This window comes from Ambystoma mexicanum, chromosome 1q (genome assembly GCF_040938575.1).
Source record: "Ambystoma mexicanum isolate Mex_15411 chromosome 1q, UKY_AmexF1_1, whole genome shotgun sequence".
Lineage (NCBI taxonomy): Eukaryota > Metazoa > Chordata > Amphibia > Caudata > Ambystomatidae > Ambystoma > Ambystoma mexicanum.
The window spans coordinates 1,393,477,938-1,393,501,296 of record NC_090922.1 but is presented as its reverse complement, the minus strand read 5'-3'; the positions used below and the strand labels follow the sequence as shown (position 1 = coordinate 1,393,501,296).

The 23,359-nt window shown below is 48.7% G+C and overlaps 1 protein-coding gene across 2 annotated transcripts in view; it reads left to right on the top strand.

Moving 5' to 3' along the window:
- The window catches only part of LOC138548087 (cytochrome P450 4B1-like), an 880,410-nt gene that overhangs the window by 484,307 nt on the left and 372,744 nt on the right, over positions 1 to 23,359 (top strand). For both annotated transcript variants that reach the window (XM_069642254.1, XM_069642255.1), the window contains exon 7: positions 3,264 to 3,373. In XM_069642254.1, coding sequence (XP_069498355.1) covers positions 3,264 to 3,373 — 110 coding nt within the window. The remainder of the gene's footprint in view (positions 1 to 3,263; positions 3,374 to 23,359) is intronic.

Below are 23,359 nucleotides of genomic sequence, written 5' to 3'. Positions count from 1 at the left end.
CAGTATTTCTTTGGGACCTATGAGAATGAGCTCTGTTTTATCTCCGTTAAGGCATAGTCCATTGGCTGCCATCCAGGCTTGGATGGTGGAATATATTTGGAGAAGGGCTGCAGACTCTTGGTCGTACCAGCAAGTGAGAGGGAGGAGAACTTGTGTATCATCAGCATAGTTGGTGTAGGTTTGTTGAAAATAGGCTTGGTAAACAGGTTTAAGAGGGTTGGCGCAGTGCACGAGCCCTGGGGAACACCGCAGTGGATGGTAATAGGATCTGTGTTTGCCAGGTCCGAGAAAACGTTCATGGCTCTACCTTCTAGGAAGGAAGTTATCCAAATGGAGGCATGTTTAGAAAAGTGGGCTGCATTGGTGAGGTGTGAGGTAAGAATTTTGTGATCCATGAGGTCAAATGCGGCTGACAAGTCGAGTAGCAATGTTTGTCCATTATCTCGGTTATTTGGTTATTGTTTAGTCTAGGAGGGCGGTTTCGGTGCCATGGCATTTGCGGAATCCGGATTGCCTTTTACCCAGAATGGTGTTGGATTCAAGGAAGTGTTTGATCTGATTGAGGGCAGCTTTATCTAGGATTTTAAGAAGGAAAGGGACGTTGGTGATAGGGTGGTAGTTATTAGGGGATGATGGATCTAGGGAGGGTTTTTTAAGAAGGGGGCGGACCCAGGTTTCTTTTAGGCTGGGCGGGACAGTACCTGTGGTAAATGAGGCATTAATGAAAGCTGTGATGAGAGGAGCCAGGGAGCCAGCGCAGTCCTTGATGATTTTAGGTGAGCAGATGTCTCCTTTACACGTGGATCGTTTAAAGGGGTTGGAGGGGCTCTATGACTCTATGGGCATCATTACACGGATGGCGGTAAGGATTTACCGGTACCGGTAAAATACCGGTACCGATAAATCCTTACCGCCTTACTACGAGGTCCCTTTGCGGGTTGGGGGATTTAACGCCTGCTTTTTGCAGGCGTTAAAAACCAACCCGCAAAGGGACCCAGGGAGCTAATTACGGTACCGCAATTTGCAGTACCGTAATTAGCGCCTTCCCCATTCCCATTGAGCCCTACGGGCCAAAAATGGGAATGGGGAAGGGCAATGGTGGAAGGGGGAATTACCACCCCGCCAACCTTGGAATGGGGCGGTAATTCCCTTTCCGCCAAGGCGGTGCCGGTATTTTACCGGCCTGAACCATGGCGCTAATAGCAGCATAGTTCTCTACCATCCGTGTAATGAGGCCCTATGACTTCTGTTTCTGAAACGTCTCTAAAGGAGAAGAGAGGGGTGGGAATCTTGTGCAAGGGGGGCAAGGGGCACTGGGCATGGCATAGATGCTATAATTCCTATGCTCCCACATCCCAGTTAGGCACTTGCTCCTGGGAAATATGCCCAATTTGTGAATCACAATCTCGTTTCGGCTATAATTTGCCACGGGCACAAATACCTCAGTGTGTGAATGGGTTTTGTTGTGCACTATTATGCATGCACGGTCGGGTCATGGGTTCAGGAACGCATTAAGGTAGTGTAGTTTTTTGTTTATAAATGGAAGTATATAGGAAATATATTTAAAATATATTTATTTAGTTCTTAGAAATGTTCACATTATAATGACCTTCTCCTGAATTAAGGAGATTTGTATTATAAATGATGTATAGTGATATTATCCCTGGAAATAACATTGAGGGTGACAAGATTTTATTTTCCCCAAATTTTCCCCAAATATTCTAGGACTGAAGTTTGGTTATATAATTGCACCAGTCCCAAAATATGTTGGGGAGGGTGTTTAGTGCCTTTAAAAAATGCCGAGACACCCTCAATGTTTTCTCCAATGATAATATCACACATAACCAAATGCCTAAATCAGCTCCCTACAGTAGGAGTACTTGGTACGTGGATGGCCCTTACTCTAGAAAAGAGAGCCTGTCGGCTGTGCAAAGATGCTCATTTGATAGAATCAAATCGGCACATAATGACGAGATGCCAAACCCTTGGGTCAGTCTATAGGACTTATAGGGGAACATTTGTGTATAACCCGGATTGGATTAAATGGACAGCGTTCTGGTGTCTAGATGGCAAAAGCCTTTCGCTAAATATGGCGCTGTTTGGGATGCGGCAGATCCTATTGGAGAAGCTACCTGCGATGGACAAGGAGAGATGATTAACGTGATCTTCTTATTTATATGAATCTGTTGTTTTAATTGAATATTATCAGCGCGTAATGAAATCTGTTTTATTGTAGTGTATGATATATTTATAGGTACAATAAGTGTACAATGTTATTAATTGAAATTTAAATAATTATAATGTGAAACGTTCTAAAAACTAAAACACATAAACAAATAGATGAAGTACCTGCAGTTAGCCCATCTAGTAAACTTTGTAAGTGGCCCTGGGCCTCATTACGACCCAGGCGGAAAACCATGGTGCTAATAGCACCATGGTCCATGCCGGTAACTTACCGACTCCGCCATGGAGAAAGGGGGAATTACCACCCCATTCCAAGGTTGGTGGGGCGGTAATTCCCCCTTCCTCCATGGCCCTTCCCCATTCCCATTTTTGCCCCATAGGGCTAAATGTGAATGGGGAAGGCGTTAAGTACGGTACCGCAAATTGCAGTACCGTACTTAGCACCAAGGTTCCTTTGCGGGTCCCTACTTTAACGGCTGGTGTAGACATGCCGTTAAGGTCGGGTCCAGCAAAGGGACCTCGTAGTAAGGCGCTAATTGGTTAACGGCGCCGCAGCCTTTTACGGCGCCGTTAACCCATTAGCGCCAGGGTCGTAATGAGGCCCCCTGTCATTGGGCCTCATTACAACCCAGGCGGTAAGTTCCCTACTTTACCACCATGGTGTAAACTCTGTTTACACCATGGTGGATGGCGGATTTACCGCCCCATTCCAAGGTGAGTGGTGCGGTAAATCCCCATTCCCCATTTACCCTTCCCCATTCCCATTTTTGCCCCATAGGGCATAATGGGAGTGGGGAAGGCGCTAATTACGGTACCGTAAATTACGGTGCCGTAATTAGCACCAAGGCGGGTTAGCGCCTTGCATTTTAACGCCTGCTAAAAGCAGGCGTTAAAATGGTAATCAGGCGTTAAGGGTTAACGCCACCGACGGCGCCGTTAAACCCTTAACGCCTGGGTTGTAATGAGGCCCATTGTTCCCGAGTAGAGCAATCATGGATGAAGAGCATACAACTTTCAGCTTTTGTGATTTGGAACAGCCATCCGGAGGCAATTATCTCTTCACCTCTTTCCCATTGTAGGAAAAGTGATCAAACAGAGGAAGGAATCATTGAAGGAAGGCGTGGCAGATCCTGAAAAGGAGCGGTCAAAGAGGCATTTGGATTTCCTGGATATTCTCTTATGCGCCAGAGTGAGTATCTGACAGACATGCACGTGACAGCGGCACACGCGACACGTGACAGCGGCACACGTGCGTCCCAGTGAGCTAGCAGCATTTAAATGAGTCATGGGCAGACCTTCGCAAAAGAAGCTGACAGTAACGAAAACGTTTTTCAAAGGAATAAGTTTTGATAATAATAACAATATTTAGAACCTGTATGCTAAATGTATTGAATTTGGTACAATGTCCTTTCATCGCTGGATGTTTTTTCACAGGGGGTTTTAGAGCGTTTTTTTAACGAAAGAAAGGTATTGAACTTTTAGGGGGGGTTAGACAAATAAATATATGCGGTATGGTTGTTCTAGATTAGCAAAACAATTAAAGGGGATGGGTGCTTGAGAGAGGGGAACCCCATCAAAAAATAAAAAATTATTTTTTTTTGTCAACAAATTCATGGTAAAAACACCTGCGGGGTCTATTTGACGGTTACCGTGTTTTAATCGCGTCAATTTTCACTGTGGCTATTTTCACCGCAGTGTACCTCCCCTGTAACCTCCTCATCCCCGCCCATTTTGGGCCTTTAAAAAGAAATATTTGTGTTGTATGTTTTTGTAGGGGTTTTGGGAGTGGTGGGGGTGGGTTTGTTGTGGGGATGAGGGGCGAAAAGCCCCATTAAAAAAAGAAATTAGCCAAAAACGTCCTGGGTGATAACACCGCAGTGAAAATAGAAGTGACAAGAAATTGCCGCAATGAAAGCCATAGTTCAGGATCATGATATGCTTTGCTTAATGAGTGATTTATCAGTGCAATAATTAATTTTCTGAGCAGGCTCTGTAGTCTAGTAAATAGTACATTTACTGTACAAGCCCTATAATGCCGGCAGATAGGAATCAGCCTTTTAACCTTCTGACATCAATGAAATGAGTACCACCATGTAGGTAAATAACTCCTGTTGCCCTAGCAACATATGCTTCCACTGGTGGTTATTGCTGCTGCTCTAGCTGGGCACTAGGACACCAATGGCAATCGACCCACGATACAAGCAACATAGAAGCCAGCCTGCCAAATGAAACTGTGCATAAAACAATAGCCCTTGGAGCAAAGGCTCAAAACAACTGTTTCTGCAAACATATCTTCATGCATCGAGCTGAACTGTCAGCAGTTTACCCCCAAGACACAAGGACTCAAAGGTGTTTGTAGTATATTGCAGGTGGACCTCCTTACACTTCCAGCCGCACTCGCTTTCATTCAATGAAGGGGCCGACGCAGGAGCTGGGGTGCAACACCTCTTATCTTTATTAACTTCAGACACCAACTGCCGCTCTGCGCGGTAACCCCTCCCCTTCCTAATACGTGGGAAGCAGCCCACTTGACAAGTGACAACAGAGAGAGGACTGTTCCTCTCCTCAACAATACAGTGACGACACCACACCCTCCCGTCACTAAACATTCAGTTACGTCCTCAATCTATTTCTTCGATGAGGCGATTTGGTTTTCTTCTTGTTCTCTGTGGTCGATAGTCCACTCTTGTAGATGGCTCCACCCAGGCATCAGGTGCCATGTCATTTCCAGAGTCTTCCCTGTCTCCCTCATAGGGGGCGTCCCACTGATAGAAAGTGTCACTCATGTTTGAGTCTCTTGCATGCTGGGTGCCAGGCATTTTCCTGAAATGAGAAGAGTTTCTTGTTATGGACCGGCGGTCCCCTTCTGCGGTGACGAGTGATCCTTTCCTCTTAACGATGATGAGTGGTTCTTCATTGAAAGGAGCTACGTTTTTGCGCTGTTGAGGTTGTCGGACCACTACCATGTCCCCTGGCGCCAGATCGCTCTCCTTGGCTCTGCGCTTGTTGTCGGCCGCTTGTTTCATGTGTTCTTTCATGAGAGAGTCTCTTGTTCTCATCTCAGCGTCGTCTTCATATTGGTCCTCATTGTCTGCTGCATGAGGTAGCCGCGTTCTGATCATTCGTCCGAACATTACCTCTGATGGTGACTTCCCAGTGGTGCTGTGTGGGGTGTTCCTATAATCTCGCATAAGTTGGTACAACAGTTTCTCGACGGGTTCTCCTGTGAGGCACGCGATTTGTGTCATGTGCTTGATGTTGCTCATAAATCTTTCTACTGTACGGTTTGCTTGAGGCCACAACGGTGTTACCTTCGTGTGACGAAAACCCATGTATTCTGCGAATCTCTGGAAGTCTTGTCCCGTGAATGGCGGTCCGTTGTCAGACTTGACTACTTTTGGTATTCCATAGATTGCGAACATCCGATCCAATGCTGGGATGGTGTGATGTGCAGAGGTGGATGGGACAATCTGTAGGTCAGGATATCTTGAGTATTCGTCTACAGCTACCAAGATGTATTCACCCCCTTCCATGGGCCCAAAATGGTTGATGGCTATTTCTTCCCATGTTCCTTCGGGTATTGCAGTCATTCTTAGTGGTTCAGGTACCGTGTGTGGCTTCACGATGGCACAGGTGGGACAGTTCTGCAGTAGCTCTTTCACGGATATGTCTAGTTGGGGAAACCAAAGTTTTTGCCTTAACATCCTCTTGGTGGATACAATTCCCCTGTGTTCTTCGTGTGCTAGTTCTAGCACCTTCTGTCGTAGGCTTCGCGGGATTACTAGTTTTGTCCCTTTCAGTAGTAGTCCTACCTCTGACTTCTCAAGTTCTTCCTTTACAGCTAAGAAGCACCTGATGTCTTGTTTGGTGTCCTCGTTCATTGTTTCACGGATCTGCTTTGCGTGTTTCCATCGCCCTGTTTCTAGGCACTTTAGAATGGTTTGTATTCCTTGGTCTGTGTTGGATTGCCTTGTTATTTGTTCCATGTCAAGTCCTTGTGGTGTGCTGCTGTGGATGACATATCTAATATATTGATCAGCAATGGACTGTTCTGGCCCGCTCTTTTCCCTTGGGTGCCGGGAGAGGAAGTCTGCAGGGTTTTGTTCCTTCCCTGGCCGGTGTATGATGATGAATCGATAGTCTTGCAGTCTAAGTGCCCATCTGGCTATTCTTGGTGGCATTTTTGCTTGAGGGTTGCCATAGATGAAAGTGAGTGCCTTGTGATCCGTCACGACTCTGAAAGGTTTTCCATACAAGAAGAGATGAAAGTGCTCGCAGGTCCAGACAACCGCCAGTCCTTCCCTTTCTGCTTGAGAATAGGCTTGTTCAGTTTTGGAGAGGCTTCGACTGGCGTACGATACTATGTGCTTCCCACCTCCCCCTTTGTCGTCCAATTGCGTGAGAATGGCACCTAGTCCCACGGGACTGGAGTCAACGACGAGTTCTGTTGTCTTCTTGGGGTCAAAATACGCCAGGTTTCGGGCATCGGAGATGCGGTCTTTGATGATCTGATGATCTGGAATGCTTCTTGGCATTTGGGTGACCAGGCAAATTCGGTGTTGAGTTTGGTGAGAGCTCTCAGGGGTTCACTGATGGACGCAAAGTCCCGTATGTACCTTGTGCAATAACTTGCAAGTCCTAGGAATGATCTGAGGTCTGAGGTTGTTGTGGGTGGCTCAGCTTCACGGAGCGCGCTAACCTTTTCAGGGTCAGTCGTCATGCCCTTCTCTGAAAATATGTGTCCAAAGAATCTGAGTTTCTTCTTGCGAAATTCACACTTTTCTTTGTTGAGTGTTAGCTGAGCTTCTTCCAAGGCCATGCAGACTCTCATTAACGTGTCATCATGTTGTTCCTGAGTCTGGCCGAATACCAAGATGTCGTCGCTGTAGTTCAAGCAGTTGGGCACGTGTTTGATGACATTGTGAATTTCTGCTTGAAAAATGTCTGCCGCTGAGGATACTCCGAAACTAAGTCGCTTGTAGCGGAATAAGCCTAGATGAGTGGCAAACGTTGTTATGTATCGGGAGTTCTTGCTGAGCTCCAGCTGATGGTAGCCTTTGTTTAAGTCTAACTTGGAGAATACTGTCACTCCATTTAAGAGGTGCACCATGTCCGTTATTCGAGGAGCTTGATGTCATTCTCTTAGGATGGCTTCATTTGGTTTCCTCATGTCTACACATATCAGGATGTCAAGAGAGTCTCTCTTAGGTACCGGCACTATGGGGGAGACCCATGGTGTAGGGCCTTCCGCGGGCTCAATGATGTCTGCCTCTAGTAGCTTGGTCAGTTCGTTTTCAACTTGCTGTTGAATGTTGATGGGGATACCCCTGTAGTGTTGTGCTACTGGTGTGATGCGGGCATTGATGTGAAGTTCAATTTGTTTGTCCTTCAGTTTTCCGAGGCCTTTGAACAGTGCTGGGAAGATTTGATCGATGCTTGCCGTTGGATCTAAGTATTTGTGCACCATGAGGCGGTACAATATGTGAATGATATGTGAATGAGTCCCATCTCTATGGCGGACCGATAGCTTAAGATGCATCCGCTCTCAGTGGCGGCTTCTAACACATGCATGGGGATGCTTTTCTCGTGTTCCTTGTATTGGCATGATGCCATGAAGAACCCTTTGCATGCTAGGGGTGTTTTTGAGCCATATGGGTAGATGAGGGCTCGTGCTGGCTGTAGGCGAGGAGCGTTTGGTATGCTTTGATATACTTCTTCACTGATTACGTTCACAGTTGCTCCTGTATCTATTAGGAATTCTGCAGCTGTTTGATTGATTCGCATTCTTAACATTGGGCTGTGTTCTTTTGCCGTGTTATTTCCAAGGGCGTATAAATATCCCTTTCTTCGCTGTGCTTCTTGTTGTTTTTCCGGTCTGCGGGATCTCTCTTCTGATCATGCGTTTGACGCGCTGTCTGACTGTGACTGTTCTATAAGGCACCTTACATATCTCCTGGGTCGCCTTCTTGCTTTTAACAGGGTGGTTTTGTTCTCCCTCCACTCTCTCCTCTCTTGTCTTCTTTCCGGTTGTTCATCGTGGTGACGGTGCCGTCCTTGTTCCTGGAATTGGTGCGCCGCCCTGTTGTGGTGGGTGGGCTGGTTCTGTTCCAGTTCCATTGTGGGTTTTCCACTTCTTCCGGCTCCCCTCATTTTGCTGTGAAATATCAGGTACACGGACTTGTAGTGGTTGTCACCGCCACATGCAGAGCATGTCTGTCCCATGGCAGGGCACGTTCCTTCATGCGGGTATTCATGGCCGCATCTGTAGCAGAAAGGATCAGTGTTGGTTCTCGCTGTACCCTCCAACTTGTTGATGATCTCTTGCTTGCCGTGCGTGATCTTTATGTCATCCAGGCCTTCCACTTGCGCTGCGAGGGCAATGCTCGCTAGACGCAGGATTTCCTCTAGATTTCTCGGCTGTTGTAGTAGTCGTTTCCGAAAGTCTGCGCTTTCGCACCCCCCTATGATCTGTGATCTGAGGGCCTCCTCGTTTGAGTAATTGTTGAAATCACAGTGTTTCATTTTTGATCTTAGTCTCATGACAAAAGCGTCTATGGTTTCTCCTTTGTTCTGCTTGGTAGTGTGGAATATGTGTCGTTCGTAGTCCACGTTTGTGTGGGGTGTGAAGTATTCCGTGAGCGTTGTCTTTAGTTTGGTGTAAGTGTCTATGTTGTCTTCCGGCATTTCTTCAAGGATGTCTCGCACGTTGGGACTTACCGCATGGTTTAGAAGGTTTAACTTTTGTTCATCCTCTAGTGGTCCGGCTGCTTTTAGGCATACTTCAAAGTCTCTCAGCCATCTTTTCCACCTTGACCCCAGGGTGCGTGTCTCTGTGAGGTCAAAATTTGCTGGTAGCTGGGCTAGAAGGCTGTCCATCATTCTTCTGCACTCTTGTCTGCCCGGGGTCACTGGGGCTGAGGGTGCCTCTTCTTGTGCTGGTGTCACTGGGACTGTGAGTAACTCCCTTCGCGCTGGAGTCTGTGGCTGTGAACGACTCCTCTTCTGAGCCACTCATTAACATAACCTTTGCTTTCTTATTTCTAAAGAGTGCAGTGGTATCTGGCTGCCACCAGGGGGCGCTGTGTTGCAAAGTTCGTGCTCCACTTGCTGAAACCGGGGATTAGCTGCGCGGAGATTTGTGGGCCTGATTTTTTTTGGGGGCGATGGGGCGCTTGTGCTTACCCTTTTGTGTGCAGGCGCAGAGTGAAAAGGACTGTGCCTCAGTCGTTTATCTGGCCGTCCTTTTAGCCGTTGCCGTCGGCGGGAGGCCAGTGCTCCTCAACCGCCCGGAGCTATGCTGGATTTCTTTCCCCAGCGTTGCCGTTGGCGGGAGGCCAGTGCTCCTCGACCGCCCGGTGGTTTGATGCAGGGAGCCACTGCTCCACCCGCAGGTGTTTCGGGTCACGCCTGCCGGCGTTGTTGCCGTTGGCGGGAAGAGGTCTTCTCTCCCTCTCGCCCAGAGTGTTGTTGCACGGGGAGCTGCTACGCCTGCTCCACCCGTGGAGTGAGCGCTTCGGTGCCTCTTCGCACTCGCGTGCGGCCCTTCTAGCAGCGGGGAGCCTTCTCGCTCCGCCCCGCTGTCCTCGGGGTTTCCGACCGTGATGGAAAACTCGCGGCTACGGTGGTTCTTATCCACACGCCACGAGTGCTATGACCTGAGATGGCGGGCACGGCGGGGCGCGTGTCCGCTACATCGCCAAATGTAGTATATTGCAGGTGGACCTCCTTACACTTCCAGCTGCACTCGCTTTCATTCAATGAAGGGGCCGACGCAGGAGCTGGGGTGCAACACCTCTTATCTTTATTAACTTCAGACACCAACTGCCGCTCTGCGCGGTAACCCCTCCCCTTCCTAATACGTGGGACGCAGCCCACTTGACAAGTGACAACAGAGAGAGGACTGTTCCTCTACTCAACAATACAGTGACAACACCACAGTGTTGCTGCTAATTCCAGCTAAGAATGGAAACCTGCCCAATCCCAGACTATGGTACATCTTTAAGTGGTCTTAGAATATCCAAATGTATCTCCAACTCATTAACTAACTTGAGGTATTAATACTCTGCGTCGGGCTGAGCATGATCAATTCCTTTATCAGTAGTGATAACAACTGTGAACCTGGCAGAAAGGCCTTAACTCTTTCATAACTAGCTCATATGCTTAACAGGTGTAGCTGCCGGAGTAGAATGCTGAACAGTAAAATCTGATGGCAAAGTGCTCTCGCCATGTCAAAGGTGCAAAGGGAACACGTTTGTACAGCAATAAACCGATGCCAGCATGTGTCCAGGTGTATGCGTTGGTGTCTTTAAATTCTTTAAACAATAAGAGGTCTTCCATCCCCTCTTTGTGATAGAGGGGATTCACCAGGTTGTTATGCATATACAGGACTGCTAAAACATGTTGGCCCTCATTACGACCCTGGCGGAAATCGAAAAACGATGGCGGAAATGCAATACCGCCATCGAATAGCGCTCGGTGCGATTATGACCCGTCACCGTAAAGTACGATGCCATTAGCGACACCGTAGTGAACGCCAACGCTAACTGCACCAAGTACGCGCACGCGCGCCATGCCATACCGTAATTACCACCATGGCGTAATGGTACGCGAATTCCGATCCAAGCGGACATGTACCTAACGCCATCAAGCATGGCGGAATGTACCATTCCGCCATGGTGAGAAGTACGGCTTCGCAAATCAACCGTAAACGGCCCTACTGAGTGCCTGTACACCACTCCCTGGCCACATTGCACAACTCCTCGTAGGTGCAATGAAGACACAAATGCAACCAGTGAAATGTACAAGCCACCCATGCATGCCAACGAACAAATGAATCTAGGGGCTCCAAGTGCCTTGTGAGTGGCCATCCATTCAGGCCATGGCACCATTGCCGCACTGATGCAGCACAGGCATGTGAAGGTTCAAGTACAGCAACATGAGCAGAAAAATGAGACAAACAAAAACAGGCCCCCCCATCGACTGACACCAGTGTAAGGCAACATACAAAGCAGTATCCTGAGGGAGACTGCACCAGCCCTGTACTCCTGCCAGTAAACCAACCAACCATCAGCATAAGCATGGACCACACAAGTTGGCAGAGTGACTGAGCAGCCAGGCACATCTCAAGAGGGGCCAATGGGAGCTGCAGGGCACAGATGGCACGAATACAGAAGCCATTCCAATGGACATGACCTCAGTCTCCCTCCAAGAAACGCACGCAAACACAGGCACCTGTGACCAGCCATATTCTGATAATCACATCATTCCACCAATCCACCTGGCTGACCGGCATCTGTTACACAAAAGCAAATCCCCCGCCCATGAGCAGGACATCATTAAAACAGTCACAATGGTAGCCCCTATCCCTGACCACACTGGGCTTCGTAGGCAAACGCGGCCAGTACAGTACCACGCAACTATACTCAGAAGCCGGAACCCAATGCAGATCTTCTCACAAAACATTGCACCACAAATAGGAATATGCTACATTACTTGCAAAGAAGAACGCTACACGGTTAAAACCAGAATAGACATTTAATGCACCACAAAATCACCAAGCCCATACAGCCATTAGGACATGAACCCCAAAATACATTTCATCATTGTGGGCTGCATCCGCAATAAATGACCAGCTTCTTCTTGTGTGACACCCTGTTCCTTCATGGTACACAGGGGCTACATTCACGTTCAAAAAGGCAACATGGAAGCGCCTAGAACGGCAGGGCCGTCCCATTAGGTAGGCACTAGTCCAGCTGAAAGCTCGAAATGTTGCTCCTAGCCACTAGTACTGCGTAAGGGCATGTGGCCCATTGGCGATCGTCCCATAAGATCGTAATGGTGCTCCACTGATTAACTCGAAGCAGCAGGTGCCGGGAGTAAAAGCCATCTGCAGGAGTGGCATACAGATGGCAGCGGCAAAAGGGGAGGAGATACCTGTCACCCAAATGAAATGAAAAAGAATAGTAGGCCATCAGAACTTGATTCGTATTACTCACTTCAATGATCACACTAAATCTACAGCCATATGCATGCTAGCCCACTCCAAAGGATTATTCCCACCCAAAAATCACTTGCGAATCATAACTATGAAAATCGAGCTGGAAACACTATTACACACGAGTGCTTGTGTGCATGCGTCTGTCTAAACAGAATCCATTCGATGGGATTAGTAATGTGCATAGACACAAGTGTATGAAGGCGCATCGAGACAGGGAGGGTACAACAAGGGCAGATAGACGATGGTCCCACTATGGCAGCTCTGCATCACATAGCGCAGGGGAGGTGGATAGATTCCAAAAAGCCCTGTACATGGCAAACTCTCCATTAAATCATCTGTCCATGCATCCATACATCATTTCCTCATCCCTGTATGAAAACGCCTGATTATTTACTCACATCACATGTGAAATTTCCATTGAGTCTGTGCGTAATGCAGTCTGCAAAATCCACTGTGCTCCAGGCCGGGATTCCAGTGTTGTGAAGTAAGATGTATTTGGGAGCGTCCTGCCTTATCGTCCACTACGCTATTGCGCATCCCATACTATTCATATCAATCATTGCATTCTCGCCATGGCCCCTGTCCCAAGGACACTAAACAATAGAACGTTATATTTGCAGTCAGACCTGTGGGCGTCTCCTCGCCGCTAGCTGAAGACCGAAAGCGCCGTCCTTCGAATACCTCATTTGCAACATCACGTCGGAAAGGCATCTGTGACCGCTCGAAATCACAAATTCATCCATGTAGTGCGGCATTATGTGTAAATGCAAACTGGCTTCACTCACAAATGGGACGCCCCGCCCGTCGGTGAACCGCGGTACAGTGCTGCATGAGGGTCCACCGTTAATCGAGCACTACATTCCACTGACCCTTCACAAGTTTGTTCGCGACTGCAAAGATAGTATGTGAAACAATGGAACCATAGCAGAATGAACATATGAACCAATATTTCACTGCCATCGGGATCATATACATGATTGTAATAGCAAGATGCCATGCGTCGAATTGCAGCGTTGTGTGCGGGACGTGCTCGCCCAAAGGGGATTGCAGCTTGCACAGGTGGAATGAATCACCACAGGTGGAGGCAATAGAGCTTGAAAACACATAAATTGCACACCCAACCCCCTCCCACACCCACACCAAAATGCTACCGGCAGGACTAGCGATGTTGGCCCTGGGGGACCTGATTGCACTGCAAGTACTCCAACTTCAAGAAGAAGACGAACAGCAACTACTACAACAACTGGCCGCACAGAGGAGACGCAGGAGGAGGAGGAGGGCAAGGCAGGGCCAGCAAGGCCCGCCAGCACAGCCACTACCACCACGCAGGCAGCCCGCAATCCCACGCCTCCGAGCACATACGTTCAACCTCACGGATGAGCAGATCCACACCCTCTACCGTTTGGACCGGGACACCATAACCGCCATTGTGGATATGACACAGGCTGACCTTGTCAGCATGATAGATAGCCCAACCGCCATTCCACCCCTACTGAAGGTGGTGTCTGTACTCCACTTCCTGGCCACAGGCACCTACCAGCACACAGTCGGACAGTTGCATGGCATTTCACAGCCAGTGTTCTCACGGACACTATTGCAAGTGCTCGATGCCCTCCTGAAGCACGCAGACGACTACATCTCTCTACCACGCTCGGAGCAGGAAATTACGAACACAAAAGTGGGATTCCATGCACTTGGCGGCATACCGGGTTGCATTGGTGCCATCGACTGCACCCATGTGGAATTGGTCGTCCCGCATGCCATGGAGGCCCAGTACCGCAACCGAAAACAATTTCATTCTCTGAATGTACAAATGGTGTGTGACTCCAACAGGATCATTACCCATTGTTGTGCCCGATTTCCTGGATCAACCCATGATTCTATGGTTTTGAGGAACTCTACAATACCACGCTACATGGAGCGACACGCAGGGAACAGATCCTGGCTACTCGGTGAGTCTCATTTCATGCATGATAATGTGGGGTATGTGATGCGGCAATGACCTGGCAGGAAGGGGGGGGGGGCCGTACGTAGCAATGTCATTCCACAAACATCCTTTATTGTCCACATACAGGTGATGCCGGGTATCCACTGAAGAGATGGCTCCTTACACCACTCCGGAACCCACAGAACCAGCCTGAGGAGGACTACAACCATGCCCACTCACGTACCCGTGTAGTCATAGAGCAGGCATTCGGCCTACTGAAGACTCGTTTCCGCTGCCTCAGCAGGTCTGGCGGGGCACTCCTGTACCGCCATGTGAAGGTGGCAAAGATGGTCATGGCATGTGTCATGCTACACAACATGTGCGTACGTAGAAATGTGCCCATGCCCCCTGACGCAGAACTGCAAGCACCTGTAGATGGTCATGATGAGGGTGGGGATGTGGCAGCACCTCAAGGAGTCCGCGAGGCACAGGAGGGCCGAGACATTCGTCAGATTCTCATAGATTCATGCTTCTAGCACTCACGCCTGGTGGCTGATACATGGACACGGGACTTGTGGCACTGTGTGTGTCTGGAACATGCACAATATGGACTGTACGCCTATAATGGCCTCGTACACAAAGATCAATGTCCACACATCTCATTGGATGATAGTGAAATGTTTATCGCATATGTGAAATTATGTTACACACCCCATCTACCCGCCACCCAAGTGAGCCCAACATACCCCCTCCACCCTCCTACCTCCCCCCCGAACACCAGTGTCCAAAGGTGCTCATTGTCAGTGGGCAGACGCTATTGCAAGCCCCCTCTCCGGGTATCAGGGGCACCCCTGCCTGTGGAGCGCAGGTTCCTCCCAGATCTACGTTGGGGGCTGCCCTGGACGGAACTTGCAACGGATGATGTCTCTGCCTGCTCACGTCCATGCATGTCCCTGAGGGTTTGTGAGAGCTCAGTGAGCACACGGCGCACAGCGGCAAGTTCAGCACATACGTCTTTGGACGTCGCATGCAGTTCCCCCTCAGGCTCTCGGTGCTTCTCTCCATTTGTACTCTCAGGCTCTCGGTGCTTCTCTCCATTTGTGCCCTTAGTGTCTCTGTACTTCTCTCCATTTCTGCCCTAAGTGTCTCAGTTGATGTTTCTATGGCTGACTTAGTACCCCCACATTCATCAGCATGGTCCTTGAGGAGCGTGGCCAGTTGCTGCTGTTGCACGATCACCTGGTCGAGGGCCTCTGCTGGGCCATGGCCATTTGCGGTGGTGTCACAGAGGGGCTGGTGACCTCATGTTGCCTTGCCACAGGGCTTGTGGAGGATGGCCAGTCGTCGTCTTGTGGGTGCCCCTGCGTGGTATCCTCATGGTGTATGGGATGGAACAAACAGGGGGATTGAGACAGGTCATGGATGGATCTTACTTCGACATCCCCGTTTTCTGTGTCGGAGCATGCTGCCATTAATGCAGTGTCACCTATGGTGCTGCTGCCACCAGAAGCAGTGCCTTCTGTGGCATCCATTGGGGGGACCTGTGGTGGTGCTGTTGTGGGCATGCTGGCTGCTGGGGTGCCTGTTGAAGTTCCCTCCTGTGTGCTGTCACTTGATGATTTGTGCTGCTGCCGTGTCTTGATGCGTGCAGCTGAGGTGGAGGGTCTTTGGCCGTTGGTCTTGGCCCTCTTTGCAGGTGTGCTGGTAGGGGTGTCCTGGAGCTCGTCGTTTGAATTGGACCCTGTGGTGGAGTAAAGGAGGGCGAGCGTTATTAATGGGTCTGTTGAAATTGGAATGGCAATGTATCACATGCATTGGGGTGGTACCTGAGGGTGATTTGGGTCGGGGCCTTGGAGGTGGTTTCATTTTTGTGTGGATTGAGGATGCAGTTGTTTTGCAGCCTGCAGTTAGGGTGTGCATGCTGCACGTGTAGAGGGTGTTTTTAGGGTTTTTAATTATTTATGTATTTATTGTGAGTTTTAAAGTGCGCTATCAGGCCAATGTAAGTGGACGTTCTCATGGACATGTGTTACTGTTGCACTATGTGGACACATGGTACTTCACATGATTGGACATTGTGGTTTTAGCAGTGTTTTATTTGGCCCACCTACCTGATTCTTCGGATGTCTGCACTCCTTTCTCCATCCCTCCGACTCCCTCTATACTCTCCATTCCAATGGTGGAGGCACAGATTTCTTCCCAGGGGGTCAACTTGATGGGTGATTCCGATCCTCCCCCGGTGGCTGTGGCAATGTTTCGGTTGGCAGAAAGTATGCTCCGGACGCGTATCCGCAGGTCGTCCCATCGCTTTCTGCATTGCTGTGGGTTGCGGGGTGCGGTCCCCACCACACTTACCCGCTGTGCCACCAGGGCCCATATGGCCTTCTTGTTCGCAAGTGCCGTCCTGGTCATTTGCGTCGAGAAGACGACGGCAGCATTCTCCTGGAGGGTCTCTGTGAGCACGGTGAGTTCCTCACGGGAGAAGTGGACCTGCCGCTTGCGGTCGCACGCTTTTTTCGCTACTTTTCCCATTGTTATTGTTTTCACTAGGGTGGATGACGGGTTGTGATGTGTCTCAGGGTAGTATTTTTAATGGTTGTGTGGGAATTCTGATTTTATAGGTGTACGGCGTGCTGTTTCCCGTTCCGGGACCATGTTTTTACTTCCGTTTCCGTATATTTACTGTCACCGTACTTTCCGATTGCCGCTCATTATGGTGACCGCTAAGATGGGTGGCGGAATTGCACCTAGGGCGCCGTACGACGGCGGTGGGGGGCGTTTTGGGGACATTTCCGCCATCGCGGACATTGCACTTCCGCCATGGAGTAGTGCTCGTGCCCGATGGGTCGGAATTAGCCGCACTTTGCTCCGTCGTGCAATGGCGGAAACGCTATTTACGCTGTGGCGGTCCGGTCAGTCACTTTCCGCCAGGGTCGTAATGAAGGCCGTTGTGATGTGCCATAGTCATCCGGCATCCCGTGAGCCCCCCCAGCCAACAGAGCACACTGGACGCAATGTTCTCTGTCTGGGCTCCACGGGCGCACTGCTGCACACGTGGTCCGCCCCCTTTATTAATCCACATGCAGCAGAGTTGCGTCACCCTGCCGCGTGTGTCTGCCTTAAAAGTACAGACACCACACTCCTCCTTTTTCATATCAACAAACACAACAGGAGGTACAAACCGGGTATAACACATTTAACCATAACATCATTTCACTGCAAACATTCCCCCCACCCTCCATTGTTTTATTCAATCAGGCACTCATTGTCCCCCACTCGGTTCGATGGACAGGCTGTGCAAGTTCAGGGGTCCAATATATAGTCCTGGAGGTGTGCAGGCTTCCCCCTTCCTCAGGGGTCAAGTCCTAAAAAAAGAAGCGGGGGGACTCATTAGCATAGCCAACGGGAAGTGACCTCGCCGGAAGTGACTTCGGCGGAAGTGACATCAGTTGCACTGTGTGCTTGTTACGGATTTCTCCACGCACCTCGCCACAGAAGACTGCATTTTCTGTGGTGCATCCAAGCCAGAGAAAACATCAGTTGACACGGACTCTGTTTTGGTTCACCCAAACCAAAAAAGGCTTTATGCAGGAATTGGGACTCTGGCATGTATTACAGTTCAGCAGACAAAATCACTCACCCCAAGAGAAAAAAATAACTATTGCATTATGGAGATTGTGAGAATCAGTGTACATTTAACCAAGTCTTGGAAGGTGATGCTAAGTACTTTTATGTGAAAATACCATTGCTTTGCCCAACTAACTACTCTGTAAGACAACTTCAGCACACCAACTTCTTCACTCTTAACATTGACCTGATCTTCAGCTTGACTTTCCTAACATGACTCTTGCCCTCAAATTCACTAGGACTATATTTAGAATACCTTATGAGCCCTATTGAAGTACATATCAGGACAGATAAAGAATGACAAAGCTATTGTGATGAAGTTACAGTCTGGTGATGAGGGTGACAGATTATATGCATATATTCCCTTTTCAGGTTTGAGAAGGAGTGGCATGAAAGGGAGGGGTCAGTTTAAACATTTCTGCTTGCTGAAGATTACAGTATTAATCTGGCTTTTAATAGAGGGAATTGACAGGTGAATACAACATCTGAAATATGTGGCTAATGCCCCGACCCTCCTGGTCTTCCTAACATGAAGCTGTTCAAACTAGTGTCCGCAAAAGTGTTCCCCACTGATTCTACCCTTTGGCTCCTAGGGCAGTGAATATATTGCCCGGCGTGCGATGTAGCATTCGCTTGCTTGCAGTAGGAAAGCAGTTGCAAACACTCTTCCAAACAAGCTGCCGGCTAATGATCCCTTCAGTGAGCCTTTAGATGGGGGGCAATTATGTAAATGTTTCTGACTGTCGTGGTTTTGTATGGGCATTGTAATTTTCTAAATGTCTACTTTTGTTGTGCTAACCTCTGATTGCCGTTTAAACAATAGGGCGCTTACCAAATTTTAAAAAAATGAAACCTAATGTGTACAAAAATACAACCAGCCTTGGAGCATAAAAACTTTAATAAATGTCTATGGCCCTCATTACAACACCGGCGCTAAACCATGGCGCTATTAGCACCATGGTTGGTGCCGGTGTTGTAACAGGTCCGCCATGGTTCAATGGGGAATTACCACCCCATTCCAAGGTTGGGGGGCGGTAGGTAATTCCCCATTGAACCATGGCCCTTCCCCATTCCCATTTTTGCCCCATAGGGCTCAATGGGACTGGGGAAGGCGCTAAGTACGGTACCGCAAATTGCGGTACCGTACTATGCACCAAGGTCCCTTTGCGGGTCCCTACTTTAACGGCTGGTGTAGACCAGCCGTTAAGGTCGGGTCCCACAAAGGGACCTCGTAGTAAGGCGCTAATGGGTTAACGGCGCGGCAGCTTTTTACGGTGCCGCTAACCCATTAGTGCCAGGGTCGTAATGAGGCCCTATGTCAACTAAACCAGTGAAAATGTGCTCAGTTGCTTAAATTGTCCACATTCCGGTTTCACCAACCAAAGTGTGTGATCCTGGGCAAATCCTTTAATAGAACTGTGTCTCGCCTGCGGCTCCGTAAGTGATTCTGATTCACTTAATAGCTTATGTTAATATATTATATTATTTTTTAAAAAGCCTAATGACTATAGAGTTTCTCCATAGAAGTGCACCCAATCGCCTCTGTGAAAAGTTGCATTTAGAAGTGTGCCCAATAGCTTCTATGTGAAAGTTGAATTTAGAAGGGCGCCCAATAGCCTCACTGTGAAAGTTGAATTTAGAAGTGCGCCCAATAGCCTCTCTGTGAAAAGTTGAATTTAAGAAGTGTGCCCAATATCCTCTGTGAAAACCTGAATTTAAGAAGTGTGCCCAATATCCTCTGTGAAATGTTGAATTTAGAAGTGTGCCCAATAGTGTTCCCTAGTCGAACTGACTTGTACCACTAATAATCTCCCTGTTCAAAGTTGAAATACCTAAAATATCCCTTCTGTGCAAAGTTTAACTTTGAAGTATGCCTAATATCACCTCAGTGTAATGTAGAATTTTGAAGTCTGCCTAATAGTCTAATTCCTCTCTGTACAAAACTGAATTTAGAAGTAGGCCTAATATCATCTCTGTGCACAGTTGAACTTAGAAGCGTACCTAATAACCTAACATCATCTCTGTGTACAGTTGAATTTAGAAGTGTACCTAATAGTCTAATGTCATCTATGTAAAGCTAAATCTAGAAATGTGCCTAAAAGCAATACCCGTGGTGTTGCTGCATCAATTTCTCCTTAATAGCTTACCTGTATTCCAGCTTACTAGAAGAAACCCTACCCAATAGCGTAACTGTGCTGTAGTTGCAACTAAATAGTCCACCTAATCAACATATCCTAGGGTCTAGCTACACTTCATATCGACCTAATATCTACAGCCTAGTACAACTAATACACTAAAACCTAGAATAAGTGAATAATAACACCCTGCTTAGCTGAAACCTGAAACCAAGACTAATCTCTCCCAGTGATATAGCCAAACTTATAAAGTCCAATAAAGTGTAAGCTGCACCTGAAACTACACCTAATAGCGCGTACTAACCATGAGTGCACCCACCCCACCAGGGTTTGCCAGAAACGACCACCGTGGACCGCCCCCACTCTCCGGTCTGCCTCGCCTCCCGCCCCACCCTTCCCAAATCATCCCACCCCCTTTCACATCGCCTACCCTTCCCCTTTCCAAACACCAAGCCAGAGGGGCACGATGGCGAGCCAACCACCCTAAAACCACTGCTTCCCCGAACCCTACCACCGACTAGCCTACGTTGATCATGCCCGCTCCTCTCACCATCATACCGGACACACCCCGCCCTGCAATTAGCCACCCCCCGCCTTTCCCATAAACCCCCACCATCATCCCCCCAGACCACACCCTTTCCCCTCCCTAAAAACTGCACGCCTAGCCCTAGCAAGAACAGAAGCCTCATCTCTCACCCCCTCTGACCCTCCTACCCTCTCTCACACACCAATCGCAACAAAGACACTAAAGAGGAAACGTACCTGGTCCCCCTCAATCTCTCAGCACTCTTCACCTCCCCTGTCTCGACCCTCCACTTCTTTCCCCCAATCACCACCTTCTCCCCTCCCCTCACCTTTCATGAAACCCCTCTCCCTCAATTTCTCACCAACTGCAACTGAAACTCCGAACCGCCCACACCCCACCTTCAAATCCCCAGGGCCAAACCCAATCATCCTAACACACGCATCCACCCACTCCCACCTGAAACCCCCCAACTTTTCTGCTCGCCCACTTTTCCCATCGATCATCAATACCTACCCCTCTTCCTCTCCAGTTTCCACTCCCCCTCCACCCCTCCTACTCCAGCTCTGACACCAACCGCATCTACCGAAGTGAACTGCATCCTATTTAACTCCCGATCCGTAGCAAAAAACAGACACTGCATCTTTGACCTCCTCGCATCTGACAAACCGGACCTGGTTTTCATCACCGAAACTTGGTTCTCTGACGACTTTGCCCCAATTGCCAATGAAGCCTTCCCCTCTAACTACTCCCTCATCCCACTGAACCGTCCCTCTAGAGATGGGGGAATAGAATTTGTCTTCAAGTCTCACTTCTACGCCTCAATCATCGACAACCAACCTTCCATTCCTTCCTGCAAATCACTCCTCATTAAACTATCCCTCTCCCCGTCATTCTCACACAGCTTCCTAATAATCTACAGACCCCCTGGCTACGATAGACAATTCTCAAACAACCTCTATGATTCTATTGCCATCCTTCAACTAAACCATCCCAACCTCACACTCCTTGGAGACTTCAACATATGGCTCGACATCCCCACCAACCCTATGACACACTCTTTGGTTGAGAGTCTAGACGCAATAAACCTCCAACCCCACATAAACGGCACGACTCACTACAAAGGACACACTCTTGATGCCATCTTTAGCTCACACAACCGGATACATCTAAACCCCTCAACCCCTATCATCTGGTCCGATCACTTCATTGTTAATTTCGCCATTCGCTCACCCGACCCCCCTCCCGTACTCAAACCTAAACCTCCGAAGCTATGCAAATGCTGGAAAAAACTAATAATCGTTCCTGACCTAGCTGATGCACTCCTCCAGTCCCCACCACCTACCTGCCAACTCAATAAACAACTAACCCCAGACGCCTTTTACTCATGGCTCAACACCTCAGTATTGCGGCTCACACCCTCTTGCAAACCATCAGCCCGCCATGGCCTGTTCCCTAGATTGTTCACACCTGAGTTGAAGACCACTAAACAACTATATAAATACCTTGAACCCAAATGGCAGAAAGACAAAACCCATGAGAGCAGAGCCACCTTGGCCCGACACCTTCATCAGTACAAGGCCGAAATCCGGAAAGCAAAAAAAGCCCACTACAACTCCCGAATCCTAAACTGCAAAAACCCCAGCAAAGAACTTCACAAAATCATCTCCGAATTCACCAAACCGGCATGCACTACGACCGTCCCGACCCCCTCACAATCGCTGTGCAACTCTCTCTCTCTCCACTTTTACGCCACGGCTCTCGAAAGAACAAATGCTCTAACCACCAAACTGGCTCTCATACATCCACCAGGGAACCCTCCTCACATACCGACCAACCCACTGCCTGCGACAACTACGCAACCAACATTCAAATACTTTAGTCCAATATCACCAGACCAATTTCTCAAATGCAAACCATCCGGCTCTCCTCTAGACCCTTGCCCGGCCACAACCCTCAAAGAAATTTTCACTTCCACCTGCGCAGGAGAACACGCAAGATCCATCATAAATGACTCCCTTTCCTCGATTATCTTTCCGGACGCTTTCAAAACGGTTCATGTCAAACCTCTAATAAAAAAAACCTTCCCTCGACCCTCTTGAACCCAAAAAACTACCGCCCCATCTCAAACAACAGTTCCTTGCCAAACTCATTGAGCGAACCGCCTACTCCCAACTAAATTCCTTTGTCGAAGCCAATAATCTCCTAGACACCGCACAATCAGGTTTCAGAGCCCGTCACGGAACTGAAACCACCCTAACCTCAATCTGGGATGACCTTAAAAAGATCGCAGACTCCGCGGGATGCGACACATCAATCCTTCTTGACCTATCCGCCGGCTTCGACACAATCAATCACTCAATCCTCCTTGACCGCCTCCACTCCCTAGGAATTTGTGGAACCGCTCTTAAATGGATAGCTTCATTCCTCAAAGATAGGTACCAAATAACGATACTCTCTACCTTTTCCTCGCAAGCCTGACCAGTTGGCATGAGAGTCCCACAAGGAGCATGCCTATCTGCCCTCCTGTTCAATCTCTACTTGATCACCCTCCCACCAATAATTAGTTCACACAACATCCTGTTTTACAACTACGCTGATGACAATCAATCAACTAATTCTAAAACTCCTGAACTCAAAACCCAACTGCCGACCTGACCTCACCGCCTGGCTCCTTGAAATAGAGATCAGGACGAAGCTACCTCCTGTTAAACCCCTCCAAAACTGAAATCATGGTATGTGTCAATTCCGAACTTCTTCCACACCCACTGCCCTGGCCATCCGCAATGGGCAACTCACTGACCCCCTCTTACTCAGTGAAAAACCTGGGATGCACCCTAGACTCTGACCTAACACTCTCGCGCCAAGTCAACAACGTCTCAAAGTCCTGCCACTACCACCTTAAAACCCTTAGACACATCTTTCCATATCTTTCCATATCTCTCCTTTCCCAACAGACTCTCCAC